The sequence below is a fragment of the Eptesicus fuscus genome, chromosome 13, assembly GCF_027574615.1.
Source record: "Eptesicus fuscus isolate TK198812 chromosome 13, DD_ASM_mEF_20220401, whole genome shotgun sequence".
Lineage (NCBI taxonomy): Eukaryota > Metazoa > Chordata > Mammalia > Chiroptera > Vespertilionidae > Eptesicus > Eptesicus fuscus.
The window spans coordinates 59,549,006-59,565,052 of NC_072485.1; the positions used below are offsets into that span (position 1 = coordinate 59,549,006).

The 16,047-nt window shown below is 41.2% G+C and overlaps 1 protein-coding gene across 1 annotated transcript in view; it reads left to right on the forward strand.

Moving 5' to 3' along the window:
- Positions 1-16,047, forward strand: part of ANO3 (anoctamin 3) — a 279,163-nt gene that overhangs the window by 225,938 nt on the left and 37,178 nt on the right. Inside the window, exon 16 of the mRNA XM_054725150.1 lies at positions 15,643-15,725. Coding sequence (XP_054581125.1) covers positions 15,643-15,725 — 83 coding nt within the window. The remainder of the gene's footprint in view (positions 1-15,642; positions 15,726-16,047) is intronic.

The window sequence follows — 16,047 nt, forward strand, 5'->3', positions numbered from 1 at the left end:
GGTCTGAAAATAGAACCAGAGTAGCTTGGGATCATGTCTCAAAATCAAAACATTGTTCTAGATTTAAGATGGTATTTATTTTTACTTTTATTTTTTTAAATCCTATAGCATAGTATGCCTGATGCTGATGTCACACACAGGGAATCTGTTTCCATAGATCAAATTCATTAATAGCATGTGATGAGTTTGAAACAGAATATAAACTAAATTCATATTGTTTTTATCTATATAGAAGCATGGACACTAAGTAACAAAGACATATTTGATTAATAAAAAATAAATAACAATGGTAACAATGGTTATATATTTTATGATATTCATTATAAATACAATGGACATTGATGACTAGAAAATTTCTTTAGGGATGATAATAGTTATTTCAGTATTCCATGTGAAGAGAAATAGAGGGGTCATTCTCACCTAATAGTTGTTCAACAAACAAGCTTATATTTTTCTTAATAAGTCACATGGTGTTATAATATGGTCTTCTTCATTTGACTAACTTTATGAAAAAGTTAAAAACTCCATTTTGACCACTAAAAGCTTTCTAGATCTATGCCCTTTATTAAGTAGAAGTTGTCATATAGTGTATACATATATTCATGGGTACAAATGGGGAGCTAAAGAAATCTTGTAAATCTGCTAAATCACATACAAACTTTAATTCAGCCATGATTCAAGGAAGTGAATGACATAATTATAATAAAACCTATTGCATTCCTATCAACACATTTATGTCAACTTGTTTTCTTAGTAAATGTCTTCATAAATACAATAAACTAGAATAGAGTTGATGCTGAAACCTATCTCATTGGAATAAGAACTAAAAGGTATCCAAAGATACCTGAATTAATTGGAAAACAAACATGATATCCTTAAGAGATATTTTTATAATGAAGTCTTAGATTTTATGTTTAATATTTATTACATTTTAGAATAAATTCTATTGTTTTATTATTAACTAGAGGCCTGGTGCACAAAATTCATGCACTGTGAAGGTGTCCCTCAGCCCAGCCTGCACCCTCTCCAATCTGGGACCCCTTGGGGGATGTCTGATTTCCGGTTTAGGCCCTGCTGGCCTGATTGATGCCTAACTGCTCCCCTGCTGGCTTGATCACCCCAAACTCTCCTCCCCTGCCAGCCCAATCGCCCCCAACTGCCCTCTCCCATGCCAGCCCGATCTCCCACAACTGCCCTCCCTTGTTGGCCTGATCACCCCCAACTTCCCTCCCCTTCCGGGCCCAATTGCCCCCAACTGCCCTCTCCTGCCAGCCTGGTCACCCCCAACTGCCCTCCCCTGCTGGCCAACTTATGGCGGCCATCTTGTGGCAGCCATCTTGTGATGACGTGAGGGAGTCACATGAGGGCGTGATGCTACCTAGGCTTTTATTATATAGGATTTTAATGATAAGTATATCCAAATTGTTTTTTAAGGAGCCTCATGTTCACAAGAGATTTAAAAAATAATTTTAATCTCTATATTCTTTGTTGTTTCAGAGAAGTATGACAAGATAATCAGTAAGCACGACATAAATATAAAGGACTAGAGGCCCAGTGTACGGATTCTTGTACCAGTGGGGTCCCTTGGCCTGGCTTGCGGGGATTGGGTTGAAACCGGCTCTCTGACATCCCCTGAGCGGACCTGGATAGTGAGAGGGCGGTTCTCAGGTGACACACACCGGAATCGACTCCCTTTTCTCTGGTTCTTGGTGTGTCACCCGAGAACCACCGCTGCCAAGTGATCGCAGCTCAGCAGTTCCTGCATTGAGCATCTGCCCCCTGATGGTCAATGCGCATCATAGCTACTGGCCAGTCGGCCGGTCGCTTAGGCTTCTATATATACATAGACTAGAGGCCCGGTGCACAAAATTTCTGCACTTGGGCGGGGGCCCTCAGCCTGGCCTCTGCCCTCTTGCAGTCTGGGAGCCCTTGGGGGATGTCTAACTTATGGCTTAGGCCTGCTTCCCAGGTCTAAGCTGTCAGTTGGACATCCTTCACGCTGCCACAGAGATGGGAGAGGCTCCCATCACTGCCACTGTGCTTGCCAGATGTGAGCCTGGCTTCTGGCTGAGCGGTGCTCCCCCTGTGGGAGCTCACTGACTACCAGGGGGCAGCTCCTGCATTAAGCATCTGCCTCCTGGTGGTCAATGCACATCATAGCGACTGGTCATTCTGCCATCAGGCCAAAACCGGCTCTCCGACATCCTCTAAGGGGCCCCAGGTTGCGAGAGGGTGCAGGCCAGGCCAAGGGACTCCATCAGTGCATGATCGAGGCCAGGGAGGGACATGGAAGGTTGGCCAGCGGGGAGGGACCGCGGGAGGGCTCCATCGTGTGTCTGGCCCATCTCGCTCAGTCCCGATTGGCCAGACCCCAGCAGCAAGCTAACCTACCAGTCAGAGCATCTGCCCCCTGGTGGTCAGTGTATATCATAGCAAGTGGTAGAGCAGCCTTAGCATATCATTAGCATATTACACTTTGATTGGTTGAACGGCCAAGTGGACAACCAGACACTTAGTATATTAGGCTTTTATTATATAGGATAGTATTCTGAGGTAGAAAAAATTATTATAAATATAAAGAATGGAAATAAATTTAAAGGCTTATCTTATCTCTTTCCCCTGCATTAATTTCCCCACAGCACTTAACTGCCAGGTGGCATACTATCTTTTTTATTTTGTTATTTATTGTTCCTGTACTAGAAAGCTCATGAAAGCAAGCATTTTCTGTCTGTTTTCTTCATTACTTTACCCACAGAGCTAGAATAATTCCTGGAAAAGACTAAATGCTCAATAAATACATAAATGAATGAATAAGTGAGTGAATATATATATGAACAAATAAATACATTTAACAATAATAACCAAAAAATAATAAGAATATACCAAGGATAAGACATCTGCTAGCTCACTTTACTTCTACCTAGAATATTCTTCTAATTTTTGACTCATGCAGATCTAAAAGCTGCCTTTTTTATTTTATTTATTTATTTATTTATTTTACTTAAAGCTATTCCTTGGACATATTTATATGACCAGTTTCCTTTAGCAGGTGATAAGAGAGAGAAGCTAGTTGATAAGAAGAGCTGAATTTAGCTGGGGATGCATAAATCTTTTTTTTAGCAGGTGAAAATAAGAGGCAATAGGCACAAGTGTGGATAAGTGGGTAGATATAGTTTGGGTGTATTTCTTTTGCTTTATTTTTAATGAGATAGATAGCAAAATTGCAACTGAGAATGAGAGGATTGTAGGTGCTGGATGTCAAGAGAGAAGAGAAAGGATGACAGCATGGCAGACTCAAGGATCCACTCAAATCAGTTTAAAATAAGACAAGTCATGCCCTAGCTGGTTTGGCTCAGTGGATAGAGCGTTGGACTGCAGACTGAAGGATCCTGAGTTTGATTACAGTCCAGGTGATAAGGTAATTGGATATTGTGTGTGTGTAGGAGCAGGGAGTTGCAGTTATTGATCAAAAGTATGCCAGAGAATTACATGAGTGATGTGTAGTAGGAGAAACTAACTTTGAGGGTAGAAATCAAAGAACTGAGAAGCCAAGGTCCTAGAAAGATTACCTGCGTATATCATAATTTCCAGAATTATTTTGTGAGCCATGTTGGTAACAGTTGCAATAGCCAACAGTTTAAAAATCTTCAGAAAAGTTTTGGGAAGTGTCCCCAGAAAGTATTAGGTGACTTCCACAAGAAGAGATAGTAGGAAGTATGAATTCATAATCTGAGACTCAAATCTGTGAATCCTGAAGGAGGAGAGAGAAAAATGATCTTGAAGTATCAATGAGGAACCAGAAATTCACTACCTCATCTTCAGTACCTATTAGTGTGGGAGACAAATAGCAACCAGCTAAGAATTCCACATGGAAAGTGGGGTTTCAGGAGCATCTCAGGTTTCAGTTAGAGCAAGAAGGTGAGGGGACATAAAAGACTTTGCTATTGATGACTGAGTAAAAGAGGACATAGTGAAAGTATCTCAAAGTGTGGAAGGAGTGGGGATGTTCACAGAGACAAACCCCATTTCCCTAGAATTAGAGGATTAAAATATGAGGGGTAAGGGATGATGTGAAAATTTTGGTCTTGAGGTAACTGATATGAGTACAGTTGAAGAACACAGTGATTTAATACTGGTGGATCCAAGTGTGAGTGAGACAGGACATAAAGGTGTGTGTAGGACAGTGATGGCAAACCTATGACACGCGTGTCAGCACTGACACGCGTAGCCATTTCTGATGACACGCAGCCGCATGCCGAGGATGAAACATTTGCTGCTCCTGAGGATGAAACATTTGCGACTAGAGTCTTGGAGTTAGTTTTTTCCTCAAAGTGACACACTACCCGAGTTATGCTCAGTTTTTTGGCGAAGTTTGACACATCAAGCTCAAAAGGTTGCCCATCACTGGTGTAGGATATGGGTACAGGGACACCTTGCCAAGATGGAGAGTTCTGGGTTTCCTCTGGGTTCCTGCACAGATGAGTTCTGAAGTGAAGCCTTTTATTCCTAGCACCCAAGTAGCCGCAAATAATATTGCTCTCTTTAGCAAAGACAAGATATTCTGTTGTGTGGAAATTGTACATGACTGATTCATTCCTGGACAATAGAGTTCTAGAATAAGGAAACTGTTACATGTTTCCTTATTCTAGAACCCTAACTTAGTTACAGAGTATAACCTCTTTAGATTATGGTTGACCAATTTATCAATTATGTAATCAATTTTATATGGGCTTAAGTTAAAGATACAACCAGGCATAAATATAATATAAAGATGGCAAAAAATTAGCAGATTGATAATATTATAACTTATTTTGCCACCGTTAGGAAAAAATCCAAGTGATTTATTAATGCTTTCTAAAAATATATATTAAGTCAGATAATTAGAAAATTCTAGCATCTCTAATTTGTTTCTTTCTGGTTTGAAAGTTATAATAGCTAAACAACAACCTCAGCAGCAACAGTGCACAGAGTTGATTTGCTAATTGTTCCTGCACTGAGCCATGACCTGGAGAGGGGCAGAGTGAGGGGAGGGTGAATGAAATGCCTATGCTAGGTCTCTCCATTCTGAAGAATCTGGATTTGTTCCTTGGTTCAAAATCTGGGGCAGAAGAAAAAGAAAAATTTTTCATGACTTGAAGAAGATTTTGAAATCAAGTTTACTGGAAGCAAATAACAATGACAAGTGGCTTTCACATCCATTTAAAGAACTATATGGCCCTAAACACTTTGGAGAGAATAATGAAAGCATGTGTTTGTAACTACAGAAAAATATTTTTTTTGTGCTGAATCTGGAGAAAACCATTAAAAAGAATGACTGGGGTGGTTTTAAATCCTCTGCTTTGAATAAGTACATTAAACCAGTAGCCTGCCATAAGGTTGTGGTCTAGGGTAGGGATAGTTGATCAGTAGTCCTGATGTCAGCCATGGCGTAGCTTCATCTGGTTTGGCTGATTTCCTAGGTTGGGAGCTGAAACACAATTGAAGCCTAGATGTTATCTCTAGTTTGAAGGAAATTCTGTCACTTCGGTCAACAGACCAAAGCTTTATTCTAAAGATTATTTGATATTGACCAGAATCTCTTTGTACTGAGGGCTTAATGTTTAAGGGAGTGGATATGCAAAGGTGGAGGATGCAGGTGAGTCATGATGCTGGATATGGCCAGTTTGAATCAAAATGAAAGAAAAGAAAAAAGGTCATATTGAAGAAATGAAATTTCTGCATGGTTACAACTGGAAGAGTTAGCTTTAGCGAGATCCTTTACATAAAACTTGAGTCTCCTCTGGTCAAGACTGTGGTGCAAATTCTCATTGTTTTAATATAACATGATGCTGTTTACATGTAGCTTGTTATTTCTTTTTCTTTATATTTTTATTGATATTTTACAGAGAGGAAGAGAGGGGGATAGAGAGTTAGAAACATCGATGAGAGAGAAACATCGATCAGCTGCCTCTTGCACACCCCCTACTGGGGATGTGCCCGCAACCAAGGTACATGCCCTTGACCGGAATTGAACCTGGGACCCTTGAGTCCCCAGGCCGACGCTCTATCCACAGAGCCAAACCGGTTTCGGCGTAGCTTGTTATTTCTAAATGAATTTTATTAGGGAGGAAAAATGTTAAGTCTTTTTTTAGGAATTGGTGAAGATTTTTGGTGTTTAAGATTCAAATGCTGGTGATACCATGATCTTAGAAGCTAGTTATTTGTTTCATATTTAATGTTGTTGGAGAGGAAGAAGGATGAGGAGGAAATTGGAAGTAAAGTTATAGAGAGATCCCATATTCTTAGAAAAAGAGGAAATTTAACCAGACATGTGTGACTGTCAAGTACAGTTCAGCTCAAATATTCAAAACCTGCTGCCTCACAAATATTTAGAGGCTCCTTATATTGACTAGCTTATGCTATATTCATGTACAGAACTCCATTAATTTCACACCTGTAAGGTATTAAACCCCCCAAAAGAAAAATCAACAGTAACATTCTCAGGCATGACAATTTAAAATGTTCCAGTTTCATAGCCCCTCTGCTAATTGTCGAACCTGTTTAGTGAGATTTCTATTTTTACCTCATCTATGGTGATGTTGCAATACCATGTGTTTTGGAAAGCAGAAGTATGCTTGAGGATGTTGCTGAAAATTAATCTGGGAAGTGGAGGTGAATCTTTAGTAGTGTCTGGGTGTTATCCAAATTGGCAGTCTCAGAGTTGTTGCTCTGAGAAACTGTTATTTCAGCTGGGCCTTGTTTGGGGAAGACTTCAAATCTTTATCTCTTGTGATGAAAACAATACCTGGAATTCCTTTTTGTTCTCCATATTCAAACATATTTAAGTTCATTTGGGTTTGGAATTGACACGCCCCCCCTCCCCCCATGCCTAAGTACGGGGAAGTCCTTTTCAAGCTTTTCAATTAATCATTATTTTTCCAAGTAAAATTGAACTTCATCAATATATGCAATACATAAATACGGGACTTCTCTGGTGAGGGCCCTTTTGTAAATCTTCAGTGAAATTCCATGGGGAGGTAATTTGAAAAGCTCTGGACTAATGGGAAGAACACTTGACCAGGAGTTACAGTCATAGTAATTGGATTCCATGTAGTCAATCAGTTCAATTTAACTGACATTCATTGAGCATCATTGAGCATTTTCCATGTGCCAACTACTCAAAATGCTAGAAGGAAAAAAGGCACGTTGGGAAACTTACCTTCCAGTGTAAGAAAAAGCAGGTATGGGAACAAGTGTAATGAAGTGTTGCAGATATCTGGACAAAGTCAGTGATAAATGTCAATCACTCTGGGCCTTGTTTTCTGTAAATTTAAATAGACAACTTGGAACAAACAGCATATGGAATCTAACCTGTTTTATATGCATGACCATATGATTCTGTTCCTCAATGCCACTGACTTTAATCACAAAGGAAAGCCACTGGGAATAGACATGAGGAAACGGATGTTCAAGGACTGGATGGATGAAGCATGTGCATCTTTGGATTTTTTTTCTTTATGTTGAAAAATGTTGGTCAAAGAAAGGCAGGAATGAAAAAATAAATACAATGTATGGTTGCTAAGGAACAGAGGTGTCATCTTTAACATTTTCACAATATTCCTTCTACCTCCATGACTCATGTGAAACTTGGCTTTCCCCTGATAACAAACTGTTCTTCTCCACTGAGGCCTCTTTATCCTCCAACGCCACCCTCAATCCAGTTTCATGGGACCAATGGGAACAGTTGCTAAACTTTCTACATAGAATGGTAAGAAAAACACAGGCAGTGGATACTCCAGGGACAATGTATACTTTGTACAAAGTGGTCCATAATCCACAGGTAATTATCACAGTATTAACACTTTGGTATATTCTTTTTGGCATTATGTATCTGTAATATGATATATCTAATCTATCTATATATTATATTACTAGAGGCCCATTACACGAAGAGATTTGTGCAATAGGCCTTACTTCCCTTGCCTTCCAGCACCGGTCTCTGGCACCTGGGACCCAGACCTCCACTCCAGCCAGTCTGCCACCTTTGCTGAGACACCAGCCAGAGTCTGCCTTCTTCGTCTTCACTGCTTCGCTGCAGACTCTGGCCGGAGTCTGCAGTCTTCATCTTCGCTGTGGCCAGAGTGCCACTCCTGTAGATCCCTTCGACCCCCCAACCCCCCGCCCTCCCTCTCATAGCAGGCATCCTGCCCCACCCGGCCACTCCACACCTGAAGCAGCTGGGCGGCTGCCATCTTTCTTCTTCTAATTTGCATATTCCCTCCTGATTGGCTGGTGGGCATAGCAGAGTGATGGTTAATTTGCAAGTTTCTCTTTTATTAGTATAGATATTATATTATATTATATTATATTATATTATATTATATTATATTAAAATACATTATATTATATTATACTAGTGGCCCGGTGCATGAAATTTGTGCATGGGGGAGGATGTGTCCCTCAGCCTGGCCTGCACCCTCTCCAATCTGAAACCCCTCAGAGGATGTCCAACAGCCGGTTTAGGCCCAATCCCTGTGGCAGTCAGACATCCCTCTTGCAATCCAACACCACTGTCTCCTAATCACTCACCTGCCTGCCTGCCCGATCGCCCCTAATGACTCTGCCTGCTGGCTTGCTCACCCCCAACAGCTCCCTTGCCAGCCTTCTCACCCCCAACTGCCCCCCCCTGCCGGCCTGCTTGCTCCCAACTGTCCCCCCTGCTAGCCTGCTTGCCCCCAACTGACCCCCCCACTGGCCTGCTCGCCCCAACTCCCAACTGCCCTCTCCTCCTGGCCTTATCACCCCTAACTGCCTCTGCCTCGGCCCCTGCCAACATGGCTTTGTCCAGAAGGACGTCTGGAAGGTCTCCTGGAAGGTCTCTTGGTCTAATTAGCATATTACCCTTTTATTGGTATAGATTATATTACTAGAGGCCCAATGCATGAATTCGTGCATGGGTGGGGTTCAGCCAGCCTGGCCCCAATTGGGGCAGATCTGGGCTGGGCCTTTCAGGAGGAGGAGATGGCAGGCAATTGGCTGGTGGGCCCCACCCCCAATTGGGGTTGGGGGGCCAACTGGGGGTGGGGCTGGCCATGGGGAGGGGCTGTGGGTGGTGGGCTGGCCAGCACCAACCCCAAATGGGGTGAGGGGTGCTGACTGGGGGCCAGTGGCCTGGGGGAGGGGCCATGGGTGGTTGGCTAGAAACTCCCACCCCTTATTTGGGTGGGAGGTGATCAGGGGCAGGCCGGTTGGGGGATGGGGCTGCAGGCCAATCAGGGTGGTGGAAGCCCATAGGGAGTGGGGCCAGCCAGTGTGAGGGGCTGTGGGAGGTTGGTCAGCCAGCCCCGCCCCCTATTGGGATGGGGGCCAATCAGGGGTGGGGCCAGCCGGGGGGCAGGGCTGCAGGCCTATCATGGTGTGGTGGGCTGATCGGGGACAGGGCTGGTGGGGGGAAGGGAGTAGGGCATTTGGCCGGCTAGCCCCACCCTTGATCAGGGTGGGAGAGTACTTTCGTAAGTACTGCCCACTTTCGTAAGTGGGCAGTACTTACGAAAGGATACTTTTGAAAACAGTAGCTGGAAAGAATGGAAAAAGAGCAGGTTTGAGCAGAGGAATAAGTAAAGCTGCAATGCTGGCCAAGGATCCGCTTCAGCTAACCACATAGAGAGCTCTTGGGTCAATGGAGATAAAAGACATATGTACCTGATCAGGCCAGTTCTCTGGCCACAGTGGGCATCATAGTGACCGGTCGTTATGGCATTATGGTCACTGGCTTTTTATATATATAGATAACATATCCTATATAAAAAAGAGTAATATGCAAATTGACCATCACTCCAACACACAAGATGGCTGCCCCCATGTGATCAAAGATGGTCAGCAAGGGAGGGCAGTTGGGAGGGACCAGGCCTGCAAGGGAGGGTAGTTGGGGGTGATCAAGCCTGCAGGGGCGGGTAGTTAGGGGTGACCAGGCCAACAGAGGAGGGAAGTCGAGGGCGATGGGCCTGCAGGGAAGGGCAGTTGGGGAGGACCCAGGCCTGCAGGGGAGAGCAGTGGGGGGGACCAGGCCTGGGGTTACATTCATGATACTCTTCTGGGAGAACAAAATGACTGAGTTGAAGCCTTAAAACTTCAACCCTCCATATCAGATCTAGAATCTCTAGCTTATTTATTAGAATCTACTATTTAATCCAGGAGCAAAATGTGAGCAATGCAAAATGCAGGAGAGGGCATTTAGGGGCAAACGGGCTGGCAGGGGAGCAGTTAGGCATCAATCAGACTCTCAGGGGAGTGGTTCGGGTGTGATCAGGCTGGCAGGCAGAAGTGATTAGGGGCAATCAGGAAGGCAGGCAGGCGAGCAGCTGGGAGCCAGCAGTCCTGGATTATGAGAGGGATGTCCGGCTGCCCGTTTAGGCCCCACCCCAGTAGGATCGAGCCTAAACGGGCAGCCGGACATCCCTCGATGGGCCCCAGATTGGAGAGAGGGTGCAGGCTGGGCTGAGGGACACATGCCCCCGTGCACGAATTTTGTGCACCAGGACTCTAGTATAGTGTATTATATATACTAGAAGCCCAATGCACAAAATTCATGTAAGAGTAGGCCTTCACAGCTGCAGCGGCTTCCTCAATCCCTCCCTTGCAGCCACAGGGGCTGCCTTGATCCCACAGCTACAGCCCCAACTTTGTCCGGAAGGTCATCCGGGAGGATATCCGTATGGCCATTCGGTCAATTTGCATATTACACTTTTATTATTATACATTATATATATCTACATATTATATATGTATTTCTATTACTTTATCTACATTTATATCTGTATTGACACTTCATTCTTTGTAAGTGAAATAAATTTCACTTTATATACTTTATTTTTAAAGCATTTTAAAATAATATTAAGTAAGTTTAATATGTTTCCTTTCCTCTTCACCATCCCACAGTCTCTATCATCATGCTCATTCTGAGCCATTGTTCTTTGCCCTACTACTATATTATAGTTCTATCTTTTGAACCCCATGTTCTTCCATTTCAACTACTCTCTCTACATTTTACATCCGCCAATCTCCAGGATACTTATTTCTTGAAAAATTTCACAGTTTGCTCTCAAATTCTCATTCCACCTATTAGCATCTCCAATCTCAACTCTATCCATGAACATCCAGGAAGGCACTGTGGTATGATACAAAGGGCATGCATTTTTTAGTTAAAATGATTTAGGTTCCAATCAGCTGTGTGACTTTAGCAAGTCTCCTAACCTCTCAAAACCCCAAATTTTTAATCTTAAAAAACAAGGATAATAACAACAGCCATTTTATGGCACATCTCATATTTACTTGTTACATGTTTCTGTTTATGTTTTTGTTAGATTTTGATAATGACTGTGATAGATATTAGAAGTAATATATCTAAAATGAGTGTTAAAATGCTTTATAAATAGTTTGAAATCAAAACAGAACAGCAGCTATTATTTCTTACAGCTTGACCTTAAACAATGTTAGTGTTAACGTTCTACTGCCTCAGTAACCATGACTGATTTCCATTTCACCTCTTTCATGAGCATGACTGCTTTTCCTTTAGGAGGTGGTTATCAACATTGGCTGAGCATTGGGAATCTTTGGGAGCTTTAAAAATAAACTGATGCTGGGTTTTGTCCTGAGATTCTAATTTAATTGCTCTATGATGTAGTATGGGCATTGGGATATTTTTAAAGCTCTGTGATGTTAAAACTATATAAATCAAATCTTGCTTCACTTCTCCAGCTCTTCCCCCCTCCCCACAATCTCACCCCTGCTAAAACCTGTCAAAATCTCTGTCTTAATGCTTTTGTATTCTTTCAATCTGCTACTTGCTTCAGAGACCACCTTGTCCAGCCAGGATCCCAGAGTTAACTGTGCATACAAAACTTGTCACCAGCAATTATAATAAAATGAATATCTTTTCTTGCCACTTTCATGGTTTATAGACATATGTTTAAGTCGCTGACTCATGGAGTCTTTGACAGATTCTCTTTTCTCCTTGAAATTTCCAAACCCATTAGTTAATCCTCAATGAGCTACCAGTTCAACACCTTTTCTCATTCTCTTCTATCAGGAATGGGGTTACATTCATGATACTCTTCTGGGAGAACAAAATGACTGAGTTGAAGCCTTAAAACCTTTAACCCTCCATATCAGATCTAGAATCTCTAACTTATTTATTAGAATCTATTATTTAATCTGGGAGCAAAATGTGAGCAAGTGGGACAAAACTTGCTGATGACTTGGGGCAGTGTAATGTTTTGTTTTATTTGTTATTAGAATTTGAGTATATTTAAATGGACCAAGAACTTTATACTTGAGGGTAGGCTCTAACTTTTACCACTGTATTTACTGTAAATAATACACACTTACCTACCACAGAGGATTGAGAATAAAGAAGGACTTGAAATTCAGTGTGATTTCCAGTTAGATTTTGTAAGCTTTCAAAGCATAGGGGCCAAGCCATTGATCTGGTTTATCATAAGTATGGTTAGCTTGGGTGCATATCCAACTGTGAGTTAAATTGGCACTGTTGGATAATTGTTGGACAGTGGGACCAAAGGGTGTTGAAGGGCAACTAGAATAGTCATTGCAGTAAGCAGACATAAGATTCTGAGTATGTTCATCTTGAAATTAGACTGAAGAACTATGAAAATGAATAATGCTTTCTTAGGAGTTTTGTTCAGGCAAAAATTAGGTTATGATAGTAGTATTAGTAAATTTAAAAAAAGTGATCAAAGAAAGACCAAGTGTAAGAGTTGCTGGATGGTATCATGTATGACTGGCCTGTCTGGGGTCTTGGGAGAACCATCTATATTCAGGTGACATCTGCTTTGATCCCAGAATGAGAATTCCAGTGATAGTCTTGATTGTTTAAAGATTTTCTGTTTAAGATAACCAGTAGGCTGACATAACCACTCAGGTGTGCGGGTACTTTGTAAATGAGAAACATGAATCCACAAGTCAGTACCCTTAAGTTTAGTGGCAAATGGGCTAATTAGTAATATCTGATATGGCCCTTTCCATCGGGGCTAAAGGGCATCTTTATGGAGATGGTATTTTTAATAGACATAAGCTCTGGGTTGGAGGTCATGATACAGATTCCCATCTCCCAGAAGTGTGTAATGGAAAGATTCTGAGGATATTTTTCCATTGATTTTTAGAGAGAATAGAAGAGAGAGGAAAGACACAGAGAAATATTGAAATATTGATGCAGAGAGAAACATTGATGTGAGAAAAACACATCAATTGGTTGCCTCCTGCATGAGCCCAACCAGGGCCCGGGCCAAGGAAGAGCCTTCAATTGAGGTACCTGCCCTTGACTGGAATCGAACCCAGGACTCTTTGGTCCACAGACCATCACTTTATCCACTGAGCCAAATCGGTTAGGGGTCCAGGAACTTTCTTTCAATGATTACCTCTACTTTGAATGTCCAGGGATTTTTATGTTTAATAAATTTGTAGTTAATTGGGTAACCTATAAGAGTTAATCTTAAGGGCCCTGCTATTCTTTATAGTAAATCAGGAGGTTTCCTAAGCAGTGCAAGTGCATACATTCCTTGATCTAATCTCATTGGTCTGCTGGTAATACTTTCAAAAGGAGACAGTCTGTCTTTGCTGAAAAGAATAGATCTATGTTGAGCAATACCAAGGGAAAAAAGCCTTAGGCCAAGGCAGATTGGAAGACTACTAGTACACCAGTTTTGTCAGATGAGTTTTGATTACCCAGTTAGTCACTCTATGAGACTAGAGGACTGGTGATGATATGCACAATGGAAATGTTGCAAATCAGCCAGATCTTACAAACATTGAATAATGTGTCCTATAGTATGTGTTCCCCAGTCACTATGGAGCTCTGAGGGGATTCCCCAAGGAGGAAAGCTGTTCTAGGAGTTATTTTACTTACTACTGAGGCTATGGCTCTGCAGCATAGGAATGCTTCCACCCACAGAGAAAACATACAAATCATTACTAACACGTATTTTTATCCTTGAATAAAGTTGATTTGCCAGTCCTCAACAGGGCATTAGCACAAGGGAAAATGCCCCATACAGGTATGAATGGGCTTTCCCGGGTTGTATGTTAGCCAGATTTGGCTTTTGTTGTATACCTAGGAAGCTGTCTTGGCGATGGCTTTCAGTAGTATTGTTTCCCTAAGAAACCATTTTGTCAGTTGAGTGTCCCAATAAAGTAAGTCATATACATATTGTAACATAAGATATTGTATGCAATCAGGAAGGAATGGTAGGTCATTTGGACCTACCCATCAGTTTCTTTTAGAGAATGGGTAGGGAACCTTTTTCCTGCCAAGGGCCATTTGGATATTTATAACATAATTTATGGGCAATACAAAATTATCAACTTATAATTAGACGGCTACTTTTGGTCAAACATTTAATTCACTTGCCCCTAATGGCTTGACAAGGCCAAAACAAATGATTTCGTGGATGTTATACTGCCTATAGGCCAGAAGTTCCCAACCCCTATTTTAGGGTAAAATTTATAGCATTTTCCTAACCATTTCTTGCTGTTTTGTTGAATAGCTAAATAGTGTGCTTCTATAATGTTATATTTTATATCCCTACTTGTTTCAACTGGTGGCATAGTTTTCATTAGGGGATGCGATTGTTTTAATGCTGCTAACTGAGCAGCAATATCAGCCCAGTGATTACCTCTACTTGGAATGTCCAGAAATTTTTATATTTGATAAATTTGTAGTTAATTGGATAACCTTTAAGAGTTCTGAAACATAAGAACTGGTTTTTAAAAAATATATATTTTATTTATTTTTTTACAGAGAGGAAGGGAGAGGGAGAGAGACTTAGAAACATCGATGAGAGAGAAACATCAATCAACTGCCTCCTGCACACCCACTACTGGGGATGTGCCCGCAACCAAGGTACATGCCCTTGACCAGAATCGAACCTGGGACCCTTGAGTCTGCAGGCCGATGCTCTATCCAGTGAGCCAAACCTGTTAGGGCAAGAACTGGTGTTTTTTTATCTTTTTTTTTTTTTTTTTTTTTCTGGAAGATGTCAAGAATTTCTCTGTTTCCAGAGCGTAATAATGTAATGGGTAACACCAAAAGCATACCTGCTGTCAGTATCAATTATACCTACCTTTGGCCAAACTGCCAGCTCAGATTAATGCATAGCACCCTGCTTGTTGAGCAGAAGTTGCCTGAGACATAACCCTGTTCTTTTGCTCTCTCTCCCCCATCTTATACCTCTCCTCTCAGAATCTTGGAGAAGAAGCATCTGGTCTTTATTGTCATTCCTGGAGAAAGCTTTATTTAGGCCTTTTAGATAATTTAGAATAAGCATGTACAAGTCAAAAAGAACAATAAATTTTGTTCATTAATATTGACCTCTCATAGTATCACTTTGATAGGTCATGCTAACAAAAGTCTCTACTTATTTAATCCAATGAAAAAATTATTTCCTCTCTCGGAATGAAGTGTACAGAAGAGACAGGGAGAACAGGGCGAGAGAAAACAAAATTCCAGTTGAATGAATTTACTGTGAATTTAATTAATTTTAACAATTCAATAATATGGTGAAAATGCATCAATCCTAAGAAGAAGAGCACTGATGAAAGAACATAATGCAGTTGGGTAAATAATTATAATAATGTTATTATTATTTATAGCCACAGTCTTCCTGGAGTTTTGGAAAAGAAGAAGGAGTACACTGACCTATACTTGGGACCTTATTGAATGGGAAGAAGAAGAGGTAAGATGTTAGGAAACAGAAGATAAGGAAACTGGGATACAAATATTGCAGACAAGTGTTCACTGCTCTTAACATCTAAAGTGGAAACAGCTAAACAGAATTAGACTTTCCCTTGATGCTCTATGACTAACAAGATTTCTTATTTTATGAAGAAGAAAAAAGATCAATGACGAGATCATGTAATTTTTTTCAAAGCATTTCTTTGATATTTTCTTAAAGTATATTACTGGAAAAATTGGGCTAATTAAGATATAATTTAGGGTTATTTGGAAGTTAATTTGCATCTTATTTTTCAAAATATGCTTCTTTGCCCAGACTTGTT